This window comes from Bombina bombina, chromosome 6 (genome assembly GCF_027579735.1).
Source record: "Bombina bombina isolate aBomBom1 chromosome 6, aBomBom1.pri, whole genome shotgun sequence".
NCBI classification, from domain to species: Eukaryota; Metazoa; Chordata; class Amphibia; order Anura; family Bombinatoridae; genus Bombina; species Bombina bombina.
Genome location: NC_069504.1, coordinates 725,839,254 through 725,864,002, shown reverse-complemented (window position 1 = coordinate 725,864,002; position 24,749 = coordinate 725,839,254). Strand labels below are relative to the sequence as shown.

The 24,749-nt window shown below is 38.6% G+C and overlaps 1 protein-coding gene across 1 annotated transcript in view; it reads left to right on the top strand.

Annotated features, from left to right (window-relative positions):
* KRI1 (KRI1 homolog) overlaps window positions 1-24,749 on the top strand; it is a 93,699-nt gene that overhangs the window by 50,772 nt on the left and 18,178 nt on the right. The window contains exon 16 of the mRNA XM_053717926.1: window positions 11,970-12,100. Within this exon, the coding sequence (XP_053573901.1) occupies window positions 11,970-12,100 (131 nt within the window). The remainder of the gene's footprint in view (window positions 1-11,969; window positions 12,101-24,749) is intronic.

Below are 24,749 nucleotides of genomic sequence, written 5' to 3'. Positions count from 1 at the left end.
CAAATTACAATATAAAAATCATCTTAGCCCTGGGGAAAGCTAATAGAATTTTGAACGATAAAGAATATTATCAAATAATATGTGGTGATCCTACTTTGAAATTTCAGAAAAAGTTACAACACATTTTGCAATTGGGGCTGGATCAGGGCATTATAACTAAGAATGAAAGGACTTTTGTTTCCCCAAGTACCCTAGCACTGCCTTTTACTATCACCTCCCCAAGATCCATTAGGATCCAGTGAAACCTCAAGGTCCATAGATCATTGCAGGAATTGGGAGCCTCACTGACTCCCTTTTCACTTACCTATAAGAGGGAAGGGATATTACAAATTTCTGTAAAAAACATCTATTAAAGATTCCACTGATTTATTACTCAAACTTAACGAATTGTCACTAGATGACGATTGTTGGTGCGGCCCTTTATTCCAATATCAAACATGATATAGGGATAAGGGCCGTACGCTCTTATTTAGAGCAGGATTTTTATATGCAAAAAACACAGGCAGACTTTATTATTGAATTGATCACTTTTAATTTTGCAACACAACTATTTCTTATACCAAAGTAGATTTTATTTACAGACTAAAGGAACTGCCACATGGGCACCAGGTTCACTCCAAGCTTTGCGAATTTGCTCATGGGTCAATTCGGACAACATTATATTTATGATTCTCCATTCACACAGAACCTGGTGTTCTATGGCTGTTTATATTGACGATCTCCTATAATTTTTAGGGGGTCCAATTAGCACATTTTAGATTTTGTTAATCATCTTAATACATTTGGAATTTCCTTTACACATAATATCCGAAAAGACAGTATAGAATTTTTGGATCTGAATTTGGGGAGGTCCAGTGGTGGATTGGTTTCATCTAAAACATTTTTCAAAACTGTCAATTGCAACAGTTTCCTCCACCTTGACAGCAATCACTATCAATGCTGGAAAAACAATGTCCCATATGGACAATTCCATATGGATTAGGAGGAACTGCTCCACACTGGACAACTACGATGAGCAGGCTAGGGTAGTTGGGGACCGATTCCTGGAGAAGGGTTATCCAGAACATCTAATTAATGGAGAACTCAATAGGGTCAGAGAGGAAGATAGAAGCCAATGCTTTATTAGAAAAAATAAGTCACAAAAAAAAGTCAAAGATTCAAATCCACCACTATCACTAGATATAATTCTAATCATCATGTTATTAATAAAATTCTTTGCAAACATTGGCCTATATAGACCAATGATCCTGTTTTGAAAAAAATACTCGGTCCCAAACCTAAAGTTGTTTATAGAAGAGCCCCCACTCTCAAAACCACCTTGGCACCTAGTAAAATAGTAAGAGACATATACAAAGGGGCCGTTTATACCGTACATGAAACCACTAGGAGACAGCCTTCCTAAGAAAAGGGTATTTAACAGCTGCAGAAAACGTTGTCGCATGTGTAACTTTATCACACACAGAGTATCAACTTTTACATCTCGCACTACTTAGGAAACTTTTAACATCAAAGGCTTCATGACCTGCAAATCTTCATTTGTCATATATCTCCTGAAATGTATGTGGGGTCCAGTATATTGGGCGCACCTGCCATAAGGTGAAAAAAAGATGGGGTAAACATGCATTTAAAATCAAGAAAAATTCCAAATCCCATAGTGTATCAAGACACTGTGCACATTTTCATAAAGGTAAAAAAAAAACAACTGAGTATTATGCCCATTGAGTTAATCCCTAGATCACTCAGTAATACATTTGACCCTTAAAAGGAGAGAATCCTATTGGATTACTAAACTAAAAACACTACAACCTGATGGCCTCAATGAGAATCTTGATATGGCGGTGTTCATTTAATTATACATGGCGGTTGTCATTGACAATGTGTTTTTGTAGTAACAGTTGCATGCCTGAGGGGGGTTGCTCCAAATACATTTATGTTTAACATTCCAATGTGTGAATTAGACTGCTTACATCATTTCATATGATGGTGTATGTTTTTACAACGTCCTATCACTTACATTAGGTTCTTTCACTGATATACTTATATGGCCTCATACATACACTTATCACTACAACACTATTTATTGTTAATATTTGTCATCAGAACATTTGCGTTGTTCAGCATTATTCACTATTAATAAGAGCACATTACATTCTTGTTTGTTATATCAATAACACAAAATTATTCCTTACAGTTCAACACACCTCAGCACTCACATTTCTATTGCCACTATCAATATTGTGTTTTATGAATATCAGATTCTAATCCTTCCATTCACACATTCTTACACTTGTATACCTTATTAGGTTTTACCCATTATCTTTCTTTATGGGAAAATCTATATTACACTTAGCCATTAAGTTTTAAGTTTTTTTATTTTTAATTTACCAATCCCTATTATTTAATTGGCACACACTGCTCTTATCACATTTTGGAGGTACTAATAATAGAATTGTATCAATTCTGTTTACACTCGCATATATTTTTAGGATTTGATAATAAACATTGGGTCAGTTTGTTTAAATGCACACAGTTGCTATAATTAGTTTTATCAAAATATATTATATTATATATATATATATATATACACACACACACACACAGTATCCCACAAAAGTGAGTACACCCCTCACATTTTTGTAAATAGTTTATTATATCTTTTCATGTGACAACACTGAAGAAATGACACTTTGCTACAATGTAAAGTAGTGAATGTACAGCCTGTATAACAGTGTATAAGTTACAGTTAAAGTGCAGAATCAGTTAATTTGCACATTACCTAGCTAATCTGCAGATTAACTGATTTCCTCAGTTAAAGTGCAGAATCTGCACTTTACCTAGGTAATGTGCATATTAAAGGGACAGTTTACTCAAAAATGTTCTCCCCTTTAATTTGTTCCCAGTGATCCACTTTACCTGCTGGAGTGCATTAAATTGCTTACAGGTAGCTCCTTTACCCTTATATTGGCATTTTAAATAGTTGATTTAGCCAGCGGTATCCCCACCTATTCTGAAAGTTTGTGGCCGCAGGTCCAAGCTATAGCTAAGCTGTGTAAACACAGCCAGCAGAAGAAATTACACTCCCAGTGAGATATAGCAGAGATAAGGTAATAAAATGTTGATTTTCGATTGTTCTCTCCAAGTACTGGTGATTGTTTTATGGACAGATATAAGATAAAGAAGCAGGTATATTTACACAATGTGATACAGTAAAGAGATTTGATTATATCTACAAGCTCAACCCATTTGATTAGGTTGTGGCTTCAAAACACAAACTAAGAGCTTTAATATACACAAATAAACCTTCAAAAGCTAATTTTCATACATTTTTACTCTGCAGTTGGTAAAACAAGCAATTGTAAACACATTAAAGGGACAGTATACTGTAAAATAGTTTTTCCCTTAAAGGGACAGTCAAGTCCAAAAAAACCTTTCATTTTTCAAATAGGGCATGTAATTTTAAACAACTTTCCAATTTACTTTTATCAACAATTTTGCTTTGTTCTCTTGGTATTCTAGTTGAAAGCTAAACCTAGGGAGGCACATATGATAATTTCTAAGCCCTTGAAGGCCGCCTCTATTTTATTTACTTTTCACAGCAGGGGAGAGCAAGGTCATGTAGGCCATATAGATAGCATTGTGATCACGCCCGTGGCTAGTGGCAGACACTGCACTTATTGGCTAAAATGCAAGTCAATAGATAATAACTAAAAGTCATGTGATTAGGGGCGGTCAGAAGTTGCTTAGATACAAGTTAGTCACAGAAGTAAAAAGTGTATTAATATAACAGTGTTGGTTTTGCAAAAAACTGGGGGATGGGTAATAAAGGGATTATCTATCTTTTTAAATAACAAAAATTCTGGTGTTGACTGTCCCTTTAATGTGTTTACAATTGGTTTTTTTACCAACTGCAGAGTAAAAAATGTATGAAAATTAGCTTTTTAAGGCTTATTTGTGTATATTAAAGCTCTGATTTTGTGTTTTGAAGCCACAACCTAATACAATGGGTTGAGCTTGTAGGTATAATCAGATCTCATTACTGTATCACATTGTGCACATATACCTGCTTCTTTATCTTATATCTGTCCTTAAAACAATCACTAGTACCTTGAGAGAACAATGGAAAATCAACATTTTATTACCTTATCTCTGCTTTATCACACTGGGAGTGTAATTTCTTCTGCTGGCTGTGTTTACAAAGCTTATCTATAGCTGGTACGCGCGGCCACAACCTTTCAGAATAGGTGGGGATACCACATGCTAAATCAACCATTTCAAATGCCAATATAAGGGTAAAGGAGCTACTTGTAAACAATTTAATACACTCCAGCAGGTAAAGTGGATCATTGGGAACAAATTAAAGGGGAGACATTTTTTGAGTAAACTGTCCCTTTAAGGGAAAAACTATTTTACAGTATACTGTCCCTTTAACTGCTTCTGTGTAGTTAAAGTTGGAAAAGTTTGTTTCTCTCATGTAAATTGTTTATTGAAAAAGAAGCTGAAGAATGTTCCAATTTCGGCAGAGGGCAGATACGCTCCAGAGTGCTCTGTTCTAATCAGAGCCTCGGGTACCACAACTGGCTCTGGGAACCTTACCATGGGTCGCAGCCCGCACGTCTTGAAATTCTCTGTCTGGGAAATTATCTATCGAATCTATGTAATTCAAAGTGTCACCAATTTTTAGACTGCACAAATAAGTAAGCAATTGCAAATTCATTTCCTATATCAAATCTAAAAACTGCAATAAAACAATTTGTGACTGCAAATTAATTTACTAGATCTAATATTTTAAACCGTTTGATTGTTTGTATTATATTTTTTTAATTGTTATAGTTGAGTTTAACGAAATAAAGAACATGATGTTAAATAATAACTTTATTTCGTTAAACTCAACTATTATTTAACATCATGTTCTTTATTTATTTCGTTAAACTCAACTATAACAATTAATGAAATTAAAAAGGACACTGAACCCAATTTTTTTCTTTTGTGATTCAGATAGAGCATGACATTTTAAGCAACTTTCTAATTTACTCCTATTATCAAATGTTCTTTATTCTCTTGGTATCTTTATTTGAAATGCAAGAATGTAAGTTTAGATACCGGCCCATTTTTGGTGAACAACCTAGGTTGTCCTTGCTGATTGGTGGATAAATTCATCCACCAATCAAAAACTGCTGTCCATAGTTCTGAACCAAGAAAAAAAGCTTAGATGTCTTTTTTTATATAAAGATAGCAAGAGAATGAAGAAAAATTGATAATAGGAGTAAATTAGAAAGTTGCTTAAAATTGCATGCTCTATCTGAATCACAAAATAATTTTTTTGGGTTCAGTGTCCTTTTTAATTTCATTAATTGTTATAGTTGAGTTTAACAAAATAAATAAAGAACATGATGTTAAATAATAGTTGAGTTTAACGAAATGAATAAAGAACATGATGTTAAATAATAGTTGAGTTTAACGAAATAAAGAAAGAACAGAATGTTCCGATTTCGGCCGAGGGCAGATACGCTCCGGAGTGCTCTGTTCTAATCAGAGCCTCGGGGGCCGCAACTGCCTCTGGGAACCTTACCATGGGTCTCAGCCCGCACGTCCGGAGTGCTCTGTTCTAATCAGAGCCTCGGGCGCCGCAACTGCCTCTGGGAACCTTACCATGGGTCTCAGCCCGCACGTCTTGTAATTCTCAGTCTGGGAAATTATCTATCAAATCTATCTATTTATTATAGATTCGATAGATAGATAATTTCCCAGACAGAGAATTTCAAGACGTGCGGACTGGGACCCATGGTAAGGTTCCCAGAGGCAGTTGCGGCGCCCGAGGCTCTGATTAGAACAGAGCACTCTGGAGCGTATCTGCCCTCGGCCGAAATCGGAACAAAAAAGTGCTTTTTTTTTGCACTTTAACTAGTGCCTAGTAGGTAATGTGCAGATTACCTAGGTAATGTGATAAATGAATCAATTTTTCTGAACTTTAACTGATCACCCTAGTTAATCTGCAGATTAGCTAGGTAATGTGCACATTAACTGATTTCTGCACTTTAACTAACATAAATATGCTGTCCCCTCTAAAATAACTCAACACAGCCATTAATGTCTAAACTAGAGCTGCAATAACTAATCGTCATAATCGATTATGAAAATAGTTGTCAACGAATCTCATAATCGATGAATCGATTAGTTGGTTTGCAATTAGTTGGTCTGTGCACAACACCAGCTGCTTCACTCTAATAAGCTCCTGCACATGGTATTGTGTTTTATGGTTATGTCCTTAGCCTTAAGGACGTCTACTTTTCACTTTTTCAGGACAGTATAAGTTTACAACTACCCCTGGCTTATGTGCAACCCAGATATAATAGTCATCATTTGGATTGTTTATATTAAATCAGGTGATTTGGAACTATGCTTTTCATGATATAGTGCCAAGCTTGTTGATTACACCTTGCCCCTAGATTGATGGGAGTTATTTAAATTGATGTGCCCTATTATCTGTTTGCACAATTATTAGCGTACTGCTTGCTATTGCTGATTATATGTACTGTATAAATAAATGTGTAAGGCTTTGTCCTGTCATTGATATATAGTCCTTAGCACTTTTGATTTTGTTTTTTATTGTTTTTTTAAATTGTGATATGTACCAGAATTAACCTTTATAAGTATATATCCGTTATTTTTAGAGTGGACTAGATATTTCCCCTAACCTTATAGCTGGCTATTTACCATTGCATATAGATATTCAAGATATTTTTATGTTAGAATGAAGTCAAGGGTTACTTTATTGAGAGGCCCCTTGCCAAGGTAGAAAACACTTTGGTGAAGAGCTAACAAAGATAAATATCCCACTTTGGTGAAATTGGCAAAACCCTACTTATACACCTCAACAGCTTTTTCTCTGCTGCAGGAAATATAGCTGCAAACAGAGAACCAGATTTAGCCAGAAGCATGTGGACATGTTGATTTTTGCATTTCAATGCAAAGTTTCTGAAAGAGTGAACAGAATGTTATTAACAGTGATAGTCTAACTCTTTCTAGTTCTACCTCTTTTCAAACAGTTTGTGGTTTTGTTTTGTTTATTTATAAAACTGTGCTCTGCTGCTTAAAAATTGAAGAAACAGTTGTGTTAATGTAAAGTTTTAGTCGGAAGTTTATAACACTCATTATGTGGATTTTATTTAAAACATAAAACTATTATTGATTTTCTTTTTATCCGATTAGTCGATTAATCGAAAAAATAATCGGCCGATTAATAGATTATGAAAATAATCGTTAGTTGCAGCCCTAGTCTAAACTGTTGCCAACAAAAGTGAGTACAGTACACCCCTAAATGGAAATGTCCAAATTGGGCCCATTTAGCCATTTTCCCTCCCCAGTGTCATGTGACTCATTAGTGTTACAAGGTCTCGGGTGTGAATTGGGAGCAGGTGTGTTAAATTTGGTGTTATCGCTCTTACACTCTCTCATACTGGTCACTGGAAGTTCAACACAGCACCTCATGGTAAAGAACTCTGAGGATCTGAAAAAAAGAATTGTTGCTCTACATAAAGATGACCTAGGCTATAAGAAGATTGCCAAGACCCTAAAATTGAGCTGCAGCACGGTGGGCAAGATCATACAGCAGTTTCACAGGACAGATTCCACTCAGAACAGGTCTCGCCATGGTCGACCAAAGAAGCTCTGCTGGAGAAACTCATCCCTCCGTTGACACAAGGACAAGAGCGGTATTTTTAAAACTACGTGTATCAACAGCTCAGATATACAGGCTCATCAATTCACCACCGTAACTTTTAAACTGTCTTCACAGATTAAAGGCTTGGCTGCTCGCACGCTCTTCACTTTGCAGAAGAGAAACGCTCCTACGATCCTCCGCTAAGAAAGCTGATAGCGGACCAAAGATCAAAGGGATCTGCTTAACTGAAGTGAAGCCGCAAGGAAAAGAAACTGGGACACAGAGAAACAAAGCGCGCAATTGGGCGCCGCTGACGATCCCAAGCCGTTTATACAGAGTCTAAACATGCAGTCCTTTAATAAACTGTCTTTCATAAGACCGCTCAGTGCATAAAACACACACAAGGGCCTACATAGAGCCTACTTTCCCTTATTAACCCCTCGAGCCAGCCTCAATAATTAAAGGGAACTTTATATCTTCCAAAAAAGCAGTATAGTGCCTTGGACCTGCTGCCCAATATAATATCCCCAATATGAAGAGATATTGTGCTTTAAGTCCCCATATTTCCACCAAGATTAATATTAACCCCCAAAAGTGCCATATCCTAACCTAGAAGGTAAAAAGCACTTACCTGTGGAATGCAGGTCAGGAACAGCTTCTCAGGTATGACAGACTCAGACGACCTCTGACAGGGACCTGAAGAGAGGGAGAAGAAAAGCAGAGTAACCAAACCTGGTTTTCTATATAGGGGTTAGCATAAATTGTTGGAAGTTGGCAGGGTAGTCCTTGCTTTTCTTCCAACAGCTAAAAGCCGCCACAACTCTTACTAAAGAGGATTACATGGACACAGCATAGCCCCAATCCTTGCTTGCAGGGAAACTACACACTAAAGGTTAAATTTTCTTCAGACACCATCTTTGCACACCTCCATGATGTACAAAGGGAAGTGGGAGGGATACTTAAAGCTTTGCTGGGGTGTTCTTTGCCTCCTCCTGGTGACCAGGAGTTGAATTCACACTAGTAATTAGAATGGTTTCATGGACTCTCCATGCCATTGGAAAGAAATATGTTTTATAATCATTTAGCACTCATTTTGTTAGCACAGGTTTTGCAAATCACGAGCTGTTCAGAAATACACTAGTTGACAAAAAACCTGGTATAATTAATGACCTTGGTAAACTTTGCTTTGGCCTGTTGGAGCACAAGTTTATTAATGTCTGATCCAGTGACGTGCGGTGAGGTCAGAGGCTGGTGAGGCACTGGCTATGATACGCCTGATAAACACATATATGAAACCTGACAGAGGCAGCTTAAATTTGCAATTAAATTGGCAGGTTTCAGGTCCAATTTACTGGTATTATTAAATTTGCTTCATTCTCTTGGTATATTTTTGTTGAATGATATGCAGCAATGCACTAATGGGTGCTAACTGAACACATTAAATGAGCCGATGACAAGAGGCATATATGTGCAACCACTAATCAGCAGCTAGCTCTAAGTAGTATATTGCTACCCATGAGCCTACCTAGTAATGCTTTTAAAAGGATACAAAAAGAAAATTAGATAACAGAAGTAAAATCTAAAGTTGTTTAATATTGTATGTTCTATCTGAAACATGAAAGAAATATTGTGTTTAATGCTCCTTCAACATTTTAAAACAAATTAACATCCTTTTTACTGCAGCTATTCTCCAATATTCCACCCACCCTTTGCCTTATTTGGAGAATGAGAAGCCAATCTGGGCTTTATTTCTCAGACAACAAGGGTAGCCACTGTCATAAAGTTTGTATAAATAGTTTTGCAACTGTTAAATACTAAAGCCAATTAGGGACAGATATGTAGCAGGCTAGCCTTAAGGAGTATGCAAGGTGCATTCCTTGTTCTGATAATTAGAATTTGCTCAACTTTCAGTGCTAAATTACATTAGAAAGGGGGCAAAATAAATAAATAAAATATATTGCAAAATTGTTTAATTAATCATAACTTGGAAGCAATGCTTTTGTGAAGCTCCATCTGAAGAATGTCCGTAAACAATCTGTTTGGCCTGTCATGGGATTTCTAAACCTACAAATTTGGGAATGGCATGATGGCAAATTCTGAAGTGCCTATACAGTACACAGTGAAGTCCACACCACATTGACACACTCTGAACTAGCAAGCCCATGTTTTTTTACACCAACTTTAGTCACTCAGTCTCACACCGGCAATTGTTTTTAACCTGCTGCAGTGCTAGGGGTGGGTGAGGTAAGCAGAAGCAGAGGAACTTGAAGAAACCTACTCATCTGCTCCTCTGTTCAATTTCCAACTGATTGCGCATTTTGCGTGTATTAGTAAAACGCTTAATGCGCAATCCATCAATGGAATTTGAATAAAAGGACCTGAAGCAGATGAGTAGTTTTTGCCTATGCTCCATCATGATGATTCACTTACCGTGACCGTCGCTTTGTGGGAATGGGCAGGGCACCCGGCAGCAACGCTGATAAAATATCTTTGAGAAGGTCGAGGCGGCAGCGCCAGTGACAGTCTGAGTCTCTCCTCACTTCCCTTCCCGCCTTTTATGCTGCTCCCTTGCGCATGCACAGAGAGCCAATTAGCGCTGGTCAGTTCTCCTGGTGCTGTCAATCACCAGGAGAACATGACCGTCTCTGATTGGCTCTCTCACTAGGAGGCACCATGAGGGATGCCTCCTATTGGCCAGTATTTTGCTTCAGGTTGTTGTAAAGGAAGATTTACAACCAGTGGGTGGCCCTGCTGCTAAGAAATTTATACATGTAACGCTATGGAGAGATGCAGTCCTGTATGGTGCCTCTCTGTAGCGTTACATGGGTGAAAAAAAAAAATTGGTGATTTTTTTAATTAAAATTAATTTAATTAAATTTTGGGCCCCACATGGCAGGGTAGGCAGTGCATCCTATGACTGTACGTACATGGTCTGTTTCTATCTTAAAATTCACTGTATAGACTGTTGTAGGGTTAAATAAAATGCATCATACTTAAAGGGACAGTAAATGCTTTGTAATAACAAGATTGTTCTGCAGTCTTACATAACAGGCATGTTGGGCAAGTTTCAAAATATTTTCAATACGTGTAATGCCTTGTTTGCTGTAATTGTTTTTACAATAGCCAAACTCCACCCACCACTTATTTGGAGAAGTCAGTCAGGACTTGCTACTGGGTAAGACAAGGCTAGCCATGGTTACTGTATGCTTTGCAGTTCCTCTGCTGGAGCCAATTAGGGACAGATAGGTGGCAGAGTTAGACTTGTGAATTTCAGTTGTCAATTGAAAACCTCTTTATTTTAAGATTTAAATTACAGGCCAAGTAATAAAAGTATATTGTAAGGTTGTGTTGCAACACGTAATTAAAAAAAATTATATTAAATGGGGACAGTCTACTTGAAAATTGTTATTGTATAAAAAGATAATCTATTTACCCATTCCCTAGTTTTGCATAACTAAAATTTTGTTTTGTGGTCTAAAATGCAAATAATAGTCTATATTTATTTAAAACGACAAATCTTACCTTTCTGATTCCAGTGTACTATCTTTCTGAGGGTACTATGTATACAAAAGTATTACAAATGATATATAACTTCATTTAGGTTACATGTATAAGCTGTTTCATATCATGTAAGTATTGCCAAAATAACTTGATATTGTTGTTTACACTTGTTCTATGCCCTCTACAATTTCACATTTTAAAGATGCAAATATTTAAAAATCCAAACCGTTTCTGATCCCAAGCAGTTTGGTAAAGTTTTTTTTTTTTTTTTTTACCTGTATTAATATACTTTTTACCTATATGATTACCTTAAGCCCCTTATCTCAGTGCTCTTTCATTTTAGCCAATCTGTGCTGGTTCTTGTTATAACCATTAGCATTCTCCACGGGAGTGAGCATGTTGTTATCTATATGGCACACATGAACTAGCACTGTCTAACTGTTGTTCAAGATTTAAAAAGCACTGAGATAAGGGGCAGCCTGCAGGGGCTAAGAAACAGGCAAACTTATAGGTTAAACGTATATTAATAGAACAATGTTGATTATGCAGAGCTGCAAAATGGGTAGTAAAGGTTTTATCAATTAAAAAAATCAAGTTGACTGTTCCTTTAAATGTTTACTGTCCCTTTATGTATTATAGAGACATGGAACAAACACAATTTTCTTAAGGTGTTTTACAGGAAAAACAAATGTGTATTGAAATGATTTATTTTGCTTAATAAAATTATGAAGGTAATTAAATTTTGTCCTGGATTAGCTCCACATAGTGGCATAATAATGAGAAAATTTACAGTATATCTCTCTTGTAGCCGATAAATCGTTTCAGGAGTATCTGGATGAATATTACAAGCTGGATTATGAGGACATTGTTGATGATCTGCCCTGTCGCTTCAAGTACCGCCATGTGCCGGCCTGTGACTTTGGGCTCACCACAGAGGAGGTGTGTTTGTGTGTAATATCTAGATACACTGGGAAAGCAAAAACACTCAACAGTGTTTAAAAAAAAAACCAAATGCTTACCTGATAAATTTCTTTCCGGACATGGAGAGTCCACAACGTCATTCCAATTACTAGTGGGAATATTACTCCTGGCCAGCAGGAGGAGGCAAAGAGCACCACAGCAAAGCTGTTAAGTGTCACTCCCCTACCCATAATCCCCAGTCATTTGACCGAAGGGAAATGGAAAAAGGAATAACACAAAGGTGTAGAGGTGCCTGAGGTTTAGTAAAAAAATAACTGTCTAAGGGTGAGGTTGTGGACACTCCATGTCTGGAAAGAAATTTATCAGGTAAGCATAAATTTTGTTTTCTTTCCTAAGACATGGGGAGTCCACAACGTCATTCCAATTACTAGTGGGAACCAATACCCAAGCTAGAGGACACGGAATGAATAGGGAGGGAGAACAAGACAGGCAGACCTAAACAGAAGGCACCACCGCTTCAAGAACCTTTCTTTCAAAAGAGGCCTCAGCCGAGGCAAAACTATAAATTTGGAAAAAGTATGCAGAGGACCAAGTTGCAGCCCTGCAAATCTGTTCCACAGAAGCTTCATTTTTGAAAGCCCAAGAAGAGGAGACAGCCCTAGTGGAATGAGCTCAGGAGGCTGCTGACCAGCAATCTCGTAAACAAAACAAATTATACTTCTCAACCAGAGGGAAAGAGAAGTAGCAGTAGCCTTCTGACCCTTATGCTTTTCCGAGAAACAAACAAACAGGGCAGAAGACTGGCGAAAATCCTTATTCGCCTGTAAGTAGAATTATAGAGCACGCACAACATCCAAGTTGTGCAACAGACGTTCCTTATGAGAAGAGATTGAACATCTGGCACATCCGCCAGACGCTCATGTAAAAGAATAGATAATGCAGAAATCTGACCTTTCAGAGAACTGACTGACAACTCTTTCTCCAGACCTTCCTGGAGAAAGGACAAAATTCTAAGAATCCTGACCCTGCTCCAAGAGAAGCCCTTCAACTCACACCGAAATAGGTATTTACGCCATACCTTTTGGTAAATTGTACGAGTAACAGGCATACAAGCCTGCATCATGGTCTCAATAACAGACTCAGGAAACCCACGCTTAGCCAGAACTAAGTGTTCAAGCAGTCAGCTTCAGAGAATGAGATTTGGATGGAGGAATGAACCCTGAATTAGAGGGTCCTTCCTCAGAGGAAACCTCCAAGGTGGCAGAGATTACATCTTCAATAGGTCTGCATACCAGATTCTGCAAGGCCATGCAGGAGCTATTAGAATTACTGATGCTCTCTCCTGTTTGATACGAGCAATGACTTGTGGAAGGATCGTAAACTGAGGAAACGGATATGCTAGACCTAAAACCCAAGGAACCGCCAGAGCATCTATCAGAGTGACCTGCGGATCTCTTGACCTTGAACCGTACCTTGGAAGCTTGGTGTTCTGCCGAGACGCCATCAGATCCAACTCCGGCACCCCCCACTTGAGGGTTAACCTCGAGAACACCTCCAGATGGAGAGCCCACTCCCCGGATGAAATGTCTGTCTGCTCAGGAAGTCCACCTCCCAGTTGTCCACTTGTGGAAGGCGGACAATTGCAAGCTTCCGCCCACAGAATAATCCGTGCCACCTCCTTCATGGCTAAGGAACTCAGAGTTCCTCCCTGGTGGTTCATGTAATCCACTGAGGTGATGATGTCCAATTGGAACCTGATAAACCGGGCTAAGGAGAATTGAGGCCAAGCCATCAGAGCATTGTAAATCGCTCTCAACTCTAAGATGTCTATTGGGAGAGCAGACTCCTCCCGAGGCCATAGTCCCTGCGACTTTAACGAGTCCCATACTGCTCCCCAGCCTAGCAGGCTGGTGTCCGTGGTCATGATCACCTAGAAAGGGCTCCAGAAGCATGTGCCCTGAGACAGATGCTCTTGAGAAAGCCACCATGGGAGAGAGTTTCTTGTCAACTGGTCTAGTTCTATCCTCTGAGATAGATCCGGATGGTCTCCGTTCCATTGTCTAAGCATGTATAATTGCAGAGCTCTCAAATGGAATCAAGCAAAGGGAATGATTTCCATGGAAGGGACCATCAGTCTAATTTACCTCTATACATTGAGCCACTGAAGGCCAAACAGTAGAGAGAGAGGCAAGAGGAAAGAATCTTGGATTTTCTGACCTCTGTCAGAAAAAATTTCATAGATAGGAAATCTATGATGGTCCGTAAGAAAATCATTCTTGTAGCTGGAACAAGGGACTCTTCTCCAGATTCACTTTCCATCCGTGGGAACGTAGAAAAGACAACAAGATCTCTGTATGAAAGTTTGCATGTTAAAAAGATGGCGTCTGAAACAATATGTCATCCAGGTAGGGCGCCACTGCAATACCCTGAGACCTGACCACTGCCAAGAAAGCCCCCCCCCCCCCGAACCTTTTGAGAAGTTTCTAGGAGCTGTGGCAAGGCCGAACAGAAGAGCCAGAAACAGAAAGGGCTTGTCTAGAAAAGCAAATCTCAGGAATTTGTGATGATCCCTGAGAATGGGAACATGAATATACACGTCCTTCAGGTCTATCGTCGTTATGAACTGACCCTCTTGGACCAAAGGAAGAATGGAACGAATGGTTTCCATTTTGAAGGACAGTACCCTGAGAAATTTGTTGAGACACTTCAGATCTAAAATGGGTCGAAAAGTTTCCTCTTTTTTGGGAACCACAAACAGATTTGAGTAAAATCCTAGACCCTGTTCTCTTAGAGGAACTGGAACAATCACTCCCAGGGAGAAAATGTCCTGAATGCAGTTCAAGAATGCCTCTCTTTTTACTTGGTCTGCAGATAATCTTGAGAGGTGGAATCTGCCCCTGGAAGGGCAAGATTTGAATTCTATTTTGTAACCCTGAGATACTATATCCACAGCCCAGGGATCCGGGACATCTCGTATCCACGCTTGACAAAACAGGGAAAGTCTGCCCCCCCCACTTGATCTTATCATCCCGGACCGGGGGCAGACCCTTCATGCTGACAGCTGAAGGTTTCTTAGATTGCTTCCCCTTGTTCCAAGACTGATTGGGTCCCAAGAAGATTTGGACTGCTTCTGCTTGGAAGAGGACGAGGAAGACTTTTGACCTTTTTTGAAGTTACGAAAAGAACAAAAATTACTTTGATGTCCTTTAGGTCTGTTCTTCTTGTCTTGTGGTAGAAAAGACCCTTTCCCACCCGTAATATCAGAAATTATTTCTGCCAGACCAGGTCCAAACAAGGTTTCACCCTTGTAAGGAAGCGCCAGAAGCTTGGACTTGGAGGTAACATCAGCTGACCAAGATTTTACCCACAAAGCCCTGCGGGCTAAGACAGTGAAGCCAGACATCTTGGCTCCCAGTCTAATAATTTGCCTGTTAGCATCAGAAATAAAGGAATTGGCTAGTTTGATAGCTTTGATCCTATCTTGGATCTCCTAACGGAGTCTCTACTAAAATTGATTCAGACAATGCATCGCACCAATAAAATGCAGCACTTGCAACTGTGGCAATACAAACTGCAGGTTGCCATTGAAGACCCTGATTAACATACATCTTTTTCAAATAAGCCTCCAGCTTCTTGTCTATGGGATCCTTAAAAGAGCAGCTATCCTCTATAGAAATCGTAGTTCTCTTAGCCAGAGTAGAAATAGCCCCTTCTACCTTAGGCACTGTGCGCCATGAATCTTTAATGGAATCAGCAACAGGAAAATTATTTTTAAAGATGAGAGGTTATCCCTGGTTTCTCCCATTCCTGTGAAATAATCTCCCTCACACGGTATGGAACAGGAAACACTTCCACAGAGGAAGGAACATCATAGTATTTAAGTTTACTAGATTTTTTTAGGGTTGACCACGACAGAAGAGTGGGAGTCGTCCAAAGTAGCCAATACCTCCTTTAACAAAACACGGTGTTCAAGCTTAAACCTGAAGTTTACTTCTTCAACTTCATACAAAGGATTTACACTGTCAGAATCTGAGATTTCACCCTCAGAGCTACCAAGGTAACCTCCTCAGAGTTATGAGAGAGGGCAACCTGCATAGCAGCAGATGGGACAGACGCCTTACTATCTGAAAAATGTTTAGTTTTCCTCTTGCGTTTCCCCAATGCAGGAAAAGCAGATAATGCTGCAGATACCGCAGAAGATATCTGTGCAGCAAAATCTACAGGCAAATATATGCCTCCAGGAGGCTGAGAGGAACGTTTGAGGAGAAAGCTGTGGCATTGCCTGAACAGCATCATTCTGAGAGACATTGGGCTCAGAGGGAAACAATCTATCTTTACATTCAAGAGTTCTAGCTAAGCATGCAGCACAGAATTGCATAAGCAAAACAATTTGTGCCTCAAGGCATAATAATAAGCATGTATCAAAAGACACAGTCTTGATCCATATCCATAAAACCAGTAAAAAAAGAAAAAAAATCCCCAAAATTAATTGTGAAATTTTATTTTGATACTGTCACTTTGGCAACAGTGAAGACACCGCTCTGCTTAGAAAACTGAAAGCGGGTCACATGACCATCCTAAGAGAAATTGTGCAGCTAAAATAAAAAGCATGCTTTTCTTTTTTTTTTTTTTTTTTTAAATATTTTTATTTTGAGCATACAAAAAAGAAAAAGTACAACAAACAGAGAGAGGGTACAGAGTCATGAACTTCTCCAGCTTAGACTTTTTAACACATTGTAAAAAGGAAAAAAACAAAAAAAAAAATTACATTTACAAGTCTCTGGTTCTCCCAGGACGATTAATAGTCCATATCTCTATCTCTCTCTCAAGATTTCCATGGCTCAATTTTCCATTTTCTATTGTTTGAAATACCATATCATCGATACCAGATACAGTATACAAATACCAACAAAATTTACACCGCAATTAGTTTACCTTTACAATTTTGATGAACAGTGTATCCTAATATTTTTCCACTAATCGCATCCTATTCACCCAAAAATTGCAATACCTCAGTGAAAAATAAATCTTATCTTTCTTTACTCCCTTCTTTATTTCTTTCCTTCCCTTCTTTTTGTGGAACTTCCCCAATCATAAAAATAACCACACACAACAACAACGACAACAGAAGAGAAAAAAAAAAAAAAACACAAGGGAAAATTTTTTTTTTTTTGTTACTCTCTCTCCCTCTCCCCATCCCCCCCGGGCCCCCCCCCCCCCCCCATCCACCCGCCTGCCATATATTTCCATGATTATTCTGTTTAGTTTAGCCATTGTATAGGTAATACTTCTGCTGCAATTAATTCAATAAATGGAACCGTATTTCTAAGTGGCTCTGTAAATTGTTTTTGTTGCTCTATTGGCCATGAACAAATATACTTCTTCCATTTCTTGAAAAATTTTATAAATGTTTTTCGGGCATCCACTCTCAAGTTGTGTCTTTCAATAATCATCTGTAACTTTATGTTGTTAACTAGTTCACTTAAACTGGGAGCTTGTTTATTTTTCCATGTCTTAAATATTACATTGCGTGCAAGTAAAATCACAATATTCAGTAGTTGCCTGTCCCCAACTTTCTCCTTATGGCACAAAAAAAATATTGCTGTGGAGTCTAATACCACCTTGTCACTGAGATATTTATTAACCCAAAATTGTACCTTTAACCAGTATTGTTGTACCTTGGGGCAACTCCAAAGGCAATGTAATATATTAGCCCTATTTTCACTGCATTTATGGCACACATTTTGTTGTGTGGTTACCCATTTACTCATTCTTTCCGGTGTTAAGTAATAGTTATTTATTAACTTGCGTTGTGATTCTCTCAGATTGACCCTATCTGTGGTCTCTTCTGCTCTTTTAATACTACTTATTATGTCCTCTTCTTGTATATTACCAAAATATTTCATGAATTGGTGTTTCAGTTTATTTATATGTTGTTGTCCTATATTTTTCAGTATCTGCTGGTACCAGTATGATATTGATCTAAAGCCTGCCTTATATATTTTTAAACCTGCCTCCATAAACTCTTGCCCCCAGTCCGTCACATGTTCACTGTTTTTTGTTTCTATGTAGTGGCGAGTTTGTAGGTATGCAAAAAAATTCTTCGCCGGGAGTCTATATTCTGTTGCTAAATTTTCATATGTTTTAATCCCGGTGTTATCCAACATCTTTAGTTGTACAAATTCTTTAATACCTTTTTCCTGTCATTCCTGGAATACTATATTCTGAAACCCTGGTTGAAAATCCACGCACCCGATTATTGGTAATATTTTAGAGACCTGGTAATTTTGTCTTAAGATTTTACAATACTTCTGCCATGCAAGCACTACATTTGAACATGTTAGTAAATTGCTGATATTACTTGGTAACTTCTTGTGTGGGCAGTGTAATATAGCTTTTAAATTGAATGGTTTAACCATTTCTGCTTCCAACTTATAATATGTGACATAGTTTGATTCTGTGAGCCAGTCAAGGCCAAACTTTACTAGGGTAACAATATTGTAATATTTGATACTTGGTAAGGCAAATCCCCCTACTTGCTTATTTTGTATTAATTTTTCCATTGACATACGCCCTTTCTTCTTCCCCCAAATAAACCTTCCACATGCCCTGTTATATTTATCCAGATCCTTTCTAGAAATAAAAATGGGAAGATTTTGCATCAAAAACAGTATTTTTGGAAAGAAGATTGTTTTTAACAGCATAACCCTAGCGGATAGGGATAGATAGTACATGTTCCATTTGTCTAAATCTAGTTGTATATTATCAAAAATATCTCTGTAGTTTAACTGGTACCATTCTCTGGGGTCCCTGCTTATTCTAATTCCCAGATAATTAATATAATTTACTTCCTTGAATATGCAGTTTCGACTATATCTGTTTTTTTCCACCCACATGAGTTCTGATTTGTTAGGGTTAATTTTGTATCCTGTAAAGGAACTAAAATTGCCTATAATTCCCAGCACCAAAGGGATACTACTAACAGTATCTTTTAAAAACAATAATATGTCGTCAGCATATAAAGATATCGTCATTTTTTGGCTACCTATTTCTACCGCTTGTACTTTCTGCCTGATATAAATTGCTAGGGGCTCCAGCGCTAAGTCAAACAACAAGGGTGATAGTGGACACCCCTGCCGCGTACCCTTTCCGAGCGTTATATACTGTGATAATTCCCCATTTACTAGTAATTGTGATCTTGGTTTGTTGTATATTGACTCTATCAGCTGTATAATATTTCCTGAAAACCCAAACTTTTCCAGGGCTGAAAACAGATGGTCCCATACGATGGAGTCAAAGGCCTTCTCGGCATCAATTGTGATGACTGCAAGATCCCCAACTCCATCGCATGGGACCCGCCGTCCCCCCCCTTACCTATATAATTGTAGTAATCTAGCATTGTTAGGACTCTTCGCATATTTCGTACTGCGTTTCTCCCTGGTATGAAGCCTGCCTGATCGGGGTGTATTAGTTCCCCTATAATTCTTTTCAATCTCTCTGCGATAACCGCCGTTAAAATCTTATAATCTTGGTTTAACAATGAGATTGGACGATATGAGGCTAGGTCCTCTGGATCTTTACCTTTCTTGTGGATTAACGTGATAACTGAATCTGCAAAATATCGCGAGTTCATCCCCTTGTTCATATAATATTCATTATATAGCTTGATAAGTGTCGGGGTCACCAGTTCTACTGTTGACTTATAGAACTCTGCAGGAAGACCATCTGGCCCTGCCGCTTTCCCTACTTTGAGTTTTTTGATAATTTTTACAACTTCTGTCTCTGTGATTGGTGTATTTATTTTGAGCAGTGCCTCTCTTGTTATTTGGGGTAACTTAATCCCTTGCCAAAATTTCTCTTTCTCCTCCTGATTTATCTGCTGTTTGGAATAGAGATTTGAGTAATATGTAAAAAATGCCTGCCTTATTTCTGAAGAGGAATTTAACACTCTGTCCCCTATTCTGATTGTTGTTATTATATTCTTTTTACTGCGAAATTTGATTAACTTAGCAAGATGTTTAGCATTTATACCTTGTTGTCCTTGATAGACCGCCCTTGTTTTTACGTCTTCTCTAACCCATTTTTCTTTGAGAAAGTTATCTCGCTCCGCTTTTTTAGATATATAACTGCCCCATGTATCTTCATTTGGGTTTCCTTTATACTGCTCAAATGCATTTCTGAGCTGGTTAGCCAGTTGCATCTCCCTAGCCTTATATTTGCGGGTCAGCAACACCATATGCGCCTTTACCTCCCCTCTGAGGACAGCCTTGCCTGCCTCCCACAGGATTTCCGTTCTATTCATATATTCCTTATTATTCGTAAGATATTCTTGCCACGTTTTCTGCAGCCAATTTACAAAATGTGGGTTGTTATACATAAACCCTGGGTAATGGAATGTGTTTTTATTTTTGCTGGGTCTAGATGTGGTTGAAATCTTGAGTGAAATTATTGCGTGATCTGACAATATTATATCTGCTATGCTTGTTTTTAATTCTAGTTTGAGTAATTGTTCTTCTACTAAGAACATGTCAATACGTGAGAAGTTTCTGTGTGCCTTAGATTCACATGTGAATGTTCGTTCGTCCGGATGTTGCAGCCGCCAAATGTCATTTATTTTTAGTGTCTTAGCAAAATGTCTCAGATACTTTGCTTCCCTGTAATTTGCCTGTTTACTTCTGATTTTAAATTTATCTATACCAGGGTATAATGTCATGTTCATATCCCCCGCAATTATCAGATTTTGTCCCAGATATGGTGTTACTTTTTGTTTTATCTTTTGCCAGAAACCCTTATCTAGACCGTTAGGGCCGTATATATTACATATGGTCCATATCTCATTCCCTGACTTAATTTGTGCAATCAAATATCTCCCATCCGGATCTACTTCTTGCTTTAATATACTGTAACTCAGATTTTTATTGAAGAGTATCGCTACCCCCCTTTTGCGTTTATTACACGGTGTGGCAATTATCTCCGTAATCCAATTTGTCTTTAATTTCTCTATCTCTGGTCTTTTCAGGTGTAATTCCTGTAGGCATATGATGTCAGGTTTACCTTTTTTAAGCATTTTTAAAACATTTTTACGTTTAGCCGGGGAGGTTATCCCTCCCACATTCCATGATAATAGACTTAGTGTATTAGGTGTAGCATTCATTCCTTACCTAAGTTGTATATTTTGACTTAAAAAGGGGGCAAGAGACACCCGGACGGGTAAGAAGAGAGGAGAGAAACCAACCCAGAGGGAGGAGGGGAGGAGCGTGAGAGGGAAGAGAACAACAACAAAAAAAAAAAAAAAAAAAAAAGGGGGGGGGGGGAAGTTCCCTCCTATACATACCCAAAACTTCTGTTATAATGTTATTTTTATACATTTAATTGATAATATTGTTTCAAGCAGTATACTGTGCTGAATTAAATTTTACACTGCAATATTATTTTCCTCGCAAAAGGCTTTTGCTTCATTCACCGAGTTTAAAGCAATGGTGCCCTCCATACTTAGTACCGTTATTTTAGCTGGATACCTCATGTTTGCCTTCAGCCCTGCTTTAATCAGTGCTGTACAGAAGGGCGCCATTGCCCTACGCCTGGTGGATGTCTCTTGAGAGAAATCTTGGAACAAGTGTACCTGTTTGTTCTCAATCATGAAAGGTTGTGCTCTTCTATAGTGGCTCATCACATTAAACTTATCCTGAAAATTTAAATATTTGATCAATACCATTCGTGGGCGTACATTACCATCTATGGACTCTTTGCTATTCCCTATTCTGTGTGCTCTTTCGACTTGTAATTTTGTATTGCCTAACTGTATCCCTAGCAGGCTAGGCAGAATTGTCTCCCCAAACCTTAATAGATCCGTATACTCCTTTGTTTCTGGGAGTCCCACTATTCGCACGTTGCTGCGCCGTGACCTGTCCTCAAGGTCATCTACCTTGGACTGCAACGTTTTAATTTTATCTGTGTATAGATTCATATTTGTTTCCTGATTGTACATTTTATCCTCTAGGTCTGAGACCCTATCTTCAACTTCTCTCATTCTGACCGCAAATTGCTTCACCTCTTGAGAAAGATCCGCTATCTCTCTTTTGATTATCTCAAATTGCGGTAAAATTAAATCAGCAAGTTGATTTATTGTTAACTGTGTCTCAATTTTTTTTCCTGGGCTCTCTGGATCTATTTCTGTGCTGCTTTCCTGCAAAGCTTTCAACTTTTTGTCTTTCTTGACCGGCATATTAGGGGATCTGTTTCTCATATTCGTGATGTACTTATCCATAAAAGGAAGTGTAAAAAAAAAAAAACGTGGATAAGAATGGGTATGTGCCTCTACTATTTTCCTTCTACTTTTGTAATATTACTCCTTTACTATACTTTAACCTCACTTGACCTTAATATTACTTGGGGTAGAGAAATGGTTTTGTCTCTTAACCTATATGCTTAAGTGCTTTGTGCCCCCAATTATCCCAACCCCTTCTGCGTGTCTTTGGCCCTACCCTTTAAGATTGTGCCTGAATTAGTGCTCTTTTCTTAATCAACGCCTCTGTGACTCAGAACCTTTAATACTTGTGTGCGCTTAATGGTTGTCCCTTCCCTTTAGAGGGCTAACCTTATCATGTGTTATCTAGAATATGTAATACCCACTTTTAGCCACTTAAGGGTTTTGCTCCTTTATACTTTTCACCTGTGTTTTTAAGTATTCTAATTGTTAGATCTGCTTTCTGGCTTTATTGCCTTTGGCTACTGTTTTTTCTGTAGAAAAGCCAAAGATCAGTTTTTAATCCTCTTCTATCCTGTTATGGGAGTAAAGTTTTTTATTTGCCTGGCTATACTACACGCCCCACATGATGTAAATAATATGCCCTTGTACAACCATTCATATAAGGCCTTTTTTGCAGACTGACATATTACATTATTACCAACTTCATTTCCTGAGAAAAAAAAAAAGAAAAGAGAAATAGAAAAAAAACTGACAGGTGAATATAAATAAATCACTTTTTAAACGTGTCCTCAAAAAGGGAAAAAAGTCCATAAGTAGCGTCCACACTTTTTAAGCGTAATGTCCTGCTTTTACTTTTCCCTTTTCTTCCACCTTTAATATTGCGCAGTGCTTGGTCACAGTTCTCTGTGTAGCTACTATCTGGCCTTTACCAGACCTTCATGCTCTGCAAGAATTTGCGCCCGCTCTAGGGCGTAACTATTCGTTAGTTCCACAAAGAAAGTTCAGTGTGTGCTGTGCCTATATATAAACATTCTTTCTGTACTGCACACTTTCACTTTAAATCCACCTTGTTTGCAATATTATCGTATGAGACACGATCTATCACAGTCAATAAACTTTTTGCTGTACCGAGTCTATGGTATCTCTTTTCACCACTGACACACACTGCTTTTCTGCCTCAAGCAACACAACTTTATGTACCATTACACTTATCTTATGATACTTGCGATTTTGCAGCTCTGGTACTTGCGTGTCTGTCCCCGGCTTTTAATCCTCGACTCCGGACCACTTCACCGTTAGTTTATATCCTCCCCACATCAGGCACGATACCTTGCATCTGGTGTAGGGCTGCTCCGTCACACGGGTCATAGAAACGGAATTATGAAGATTTTTATGGTTTACCACTCAGAGTCGCGCCTGCAGACTGTTAACTTGCCGACCTTGCCTGTGCGTTGCGCCTTTTTTCCTTTTTCGTGTGTCTTGGCTCAGTGTGTGTCTGGGCCAGTACCGCCCGGCCTTTGTGCGGTTGTAATGGGGCTTCCGGCACCTCCGCTCGCCTGACTTCAAGCTGCTCCCTGTGCAGAGCTATAATGCCCCAAAATAGGAGTCTACGGTTTAGGCAGGATCTTCTCTGGCTAGTGTTTAGCTGTCGGTTCCTCCACGAGACGCTCCAGCGTCGTGCTTAGTGTTTGCCACGCCTACCGGAAGTCAAAAAAAAGCATGCTTTTCTAAAAACAGACAGTTTAACCGTTAACAGTCCCTGAGCCGCCCTCCTATTCACAAACCCATACTGAATAAATACATGAGCCACAATCAAGAACACAATAAGGGAAATTATTTATTACAAAAATAAAGGATTAACCCCTTAGTCTCTATTAGTCACATAATGAAGTGCCTGCACCCTGCCAATAAATATCCTGTACAAAGGATACAGCATGTCCCAATAAAAGTTGCAGATAAATATTCTTTAAGTGCAAGTCTCTACCTAAAAGACAAAAGCACTTACCTGCAATCCAGCTGTCAGGCAGGACGACAGCTTACAAGGTGTGAAAGGACACATACTCCTCACAGAGACCTGTAGATAAAAGAAAGAACAGAGGAACCAACTCGGGCATTCCATAATTAGGGCAGCAATGTTAGGAAACAAAGTAAGGACCACCTCACAACATCCTAACTGCTTAAAAGCCACCACTACTCTACTGAAGAGATTGACGTTGTCTCAGCTAAACCCAAATCCTTGCTTGTAGGGAAAAGTACCCCAAAAAGGAATTAATTTCTTCAGACACCAAACTTCACTTCCTCCATTGACTGAGGCAAAGAGAATGTCTGGGGATTATGGGTAGCGGAGTGACACTTAACAGCTTTGCTGTGGTGCTCTTTGCCTCCTCGTGCTGGCCAGGAGTGATATTCCCACTAGTAATTGGAATGACGTTGTGGACTCTCCATGTCTTAGGAAAG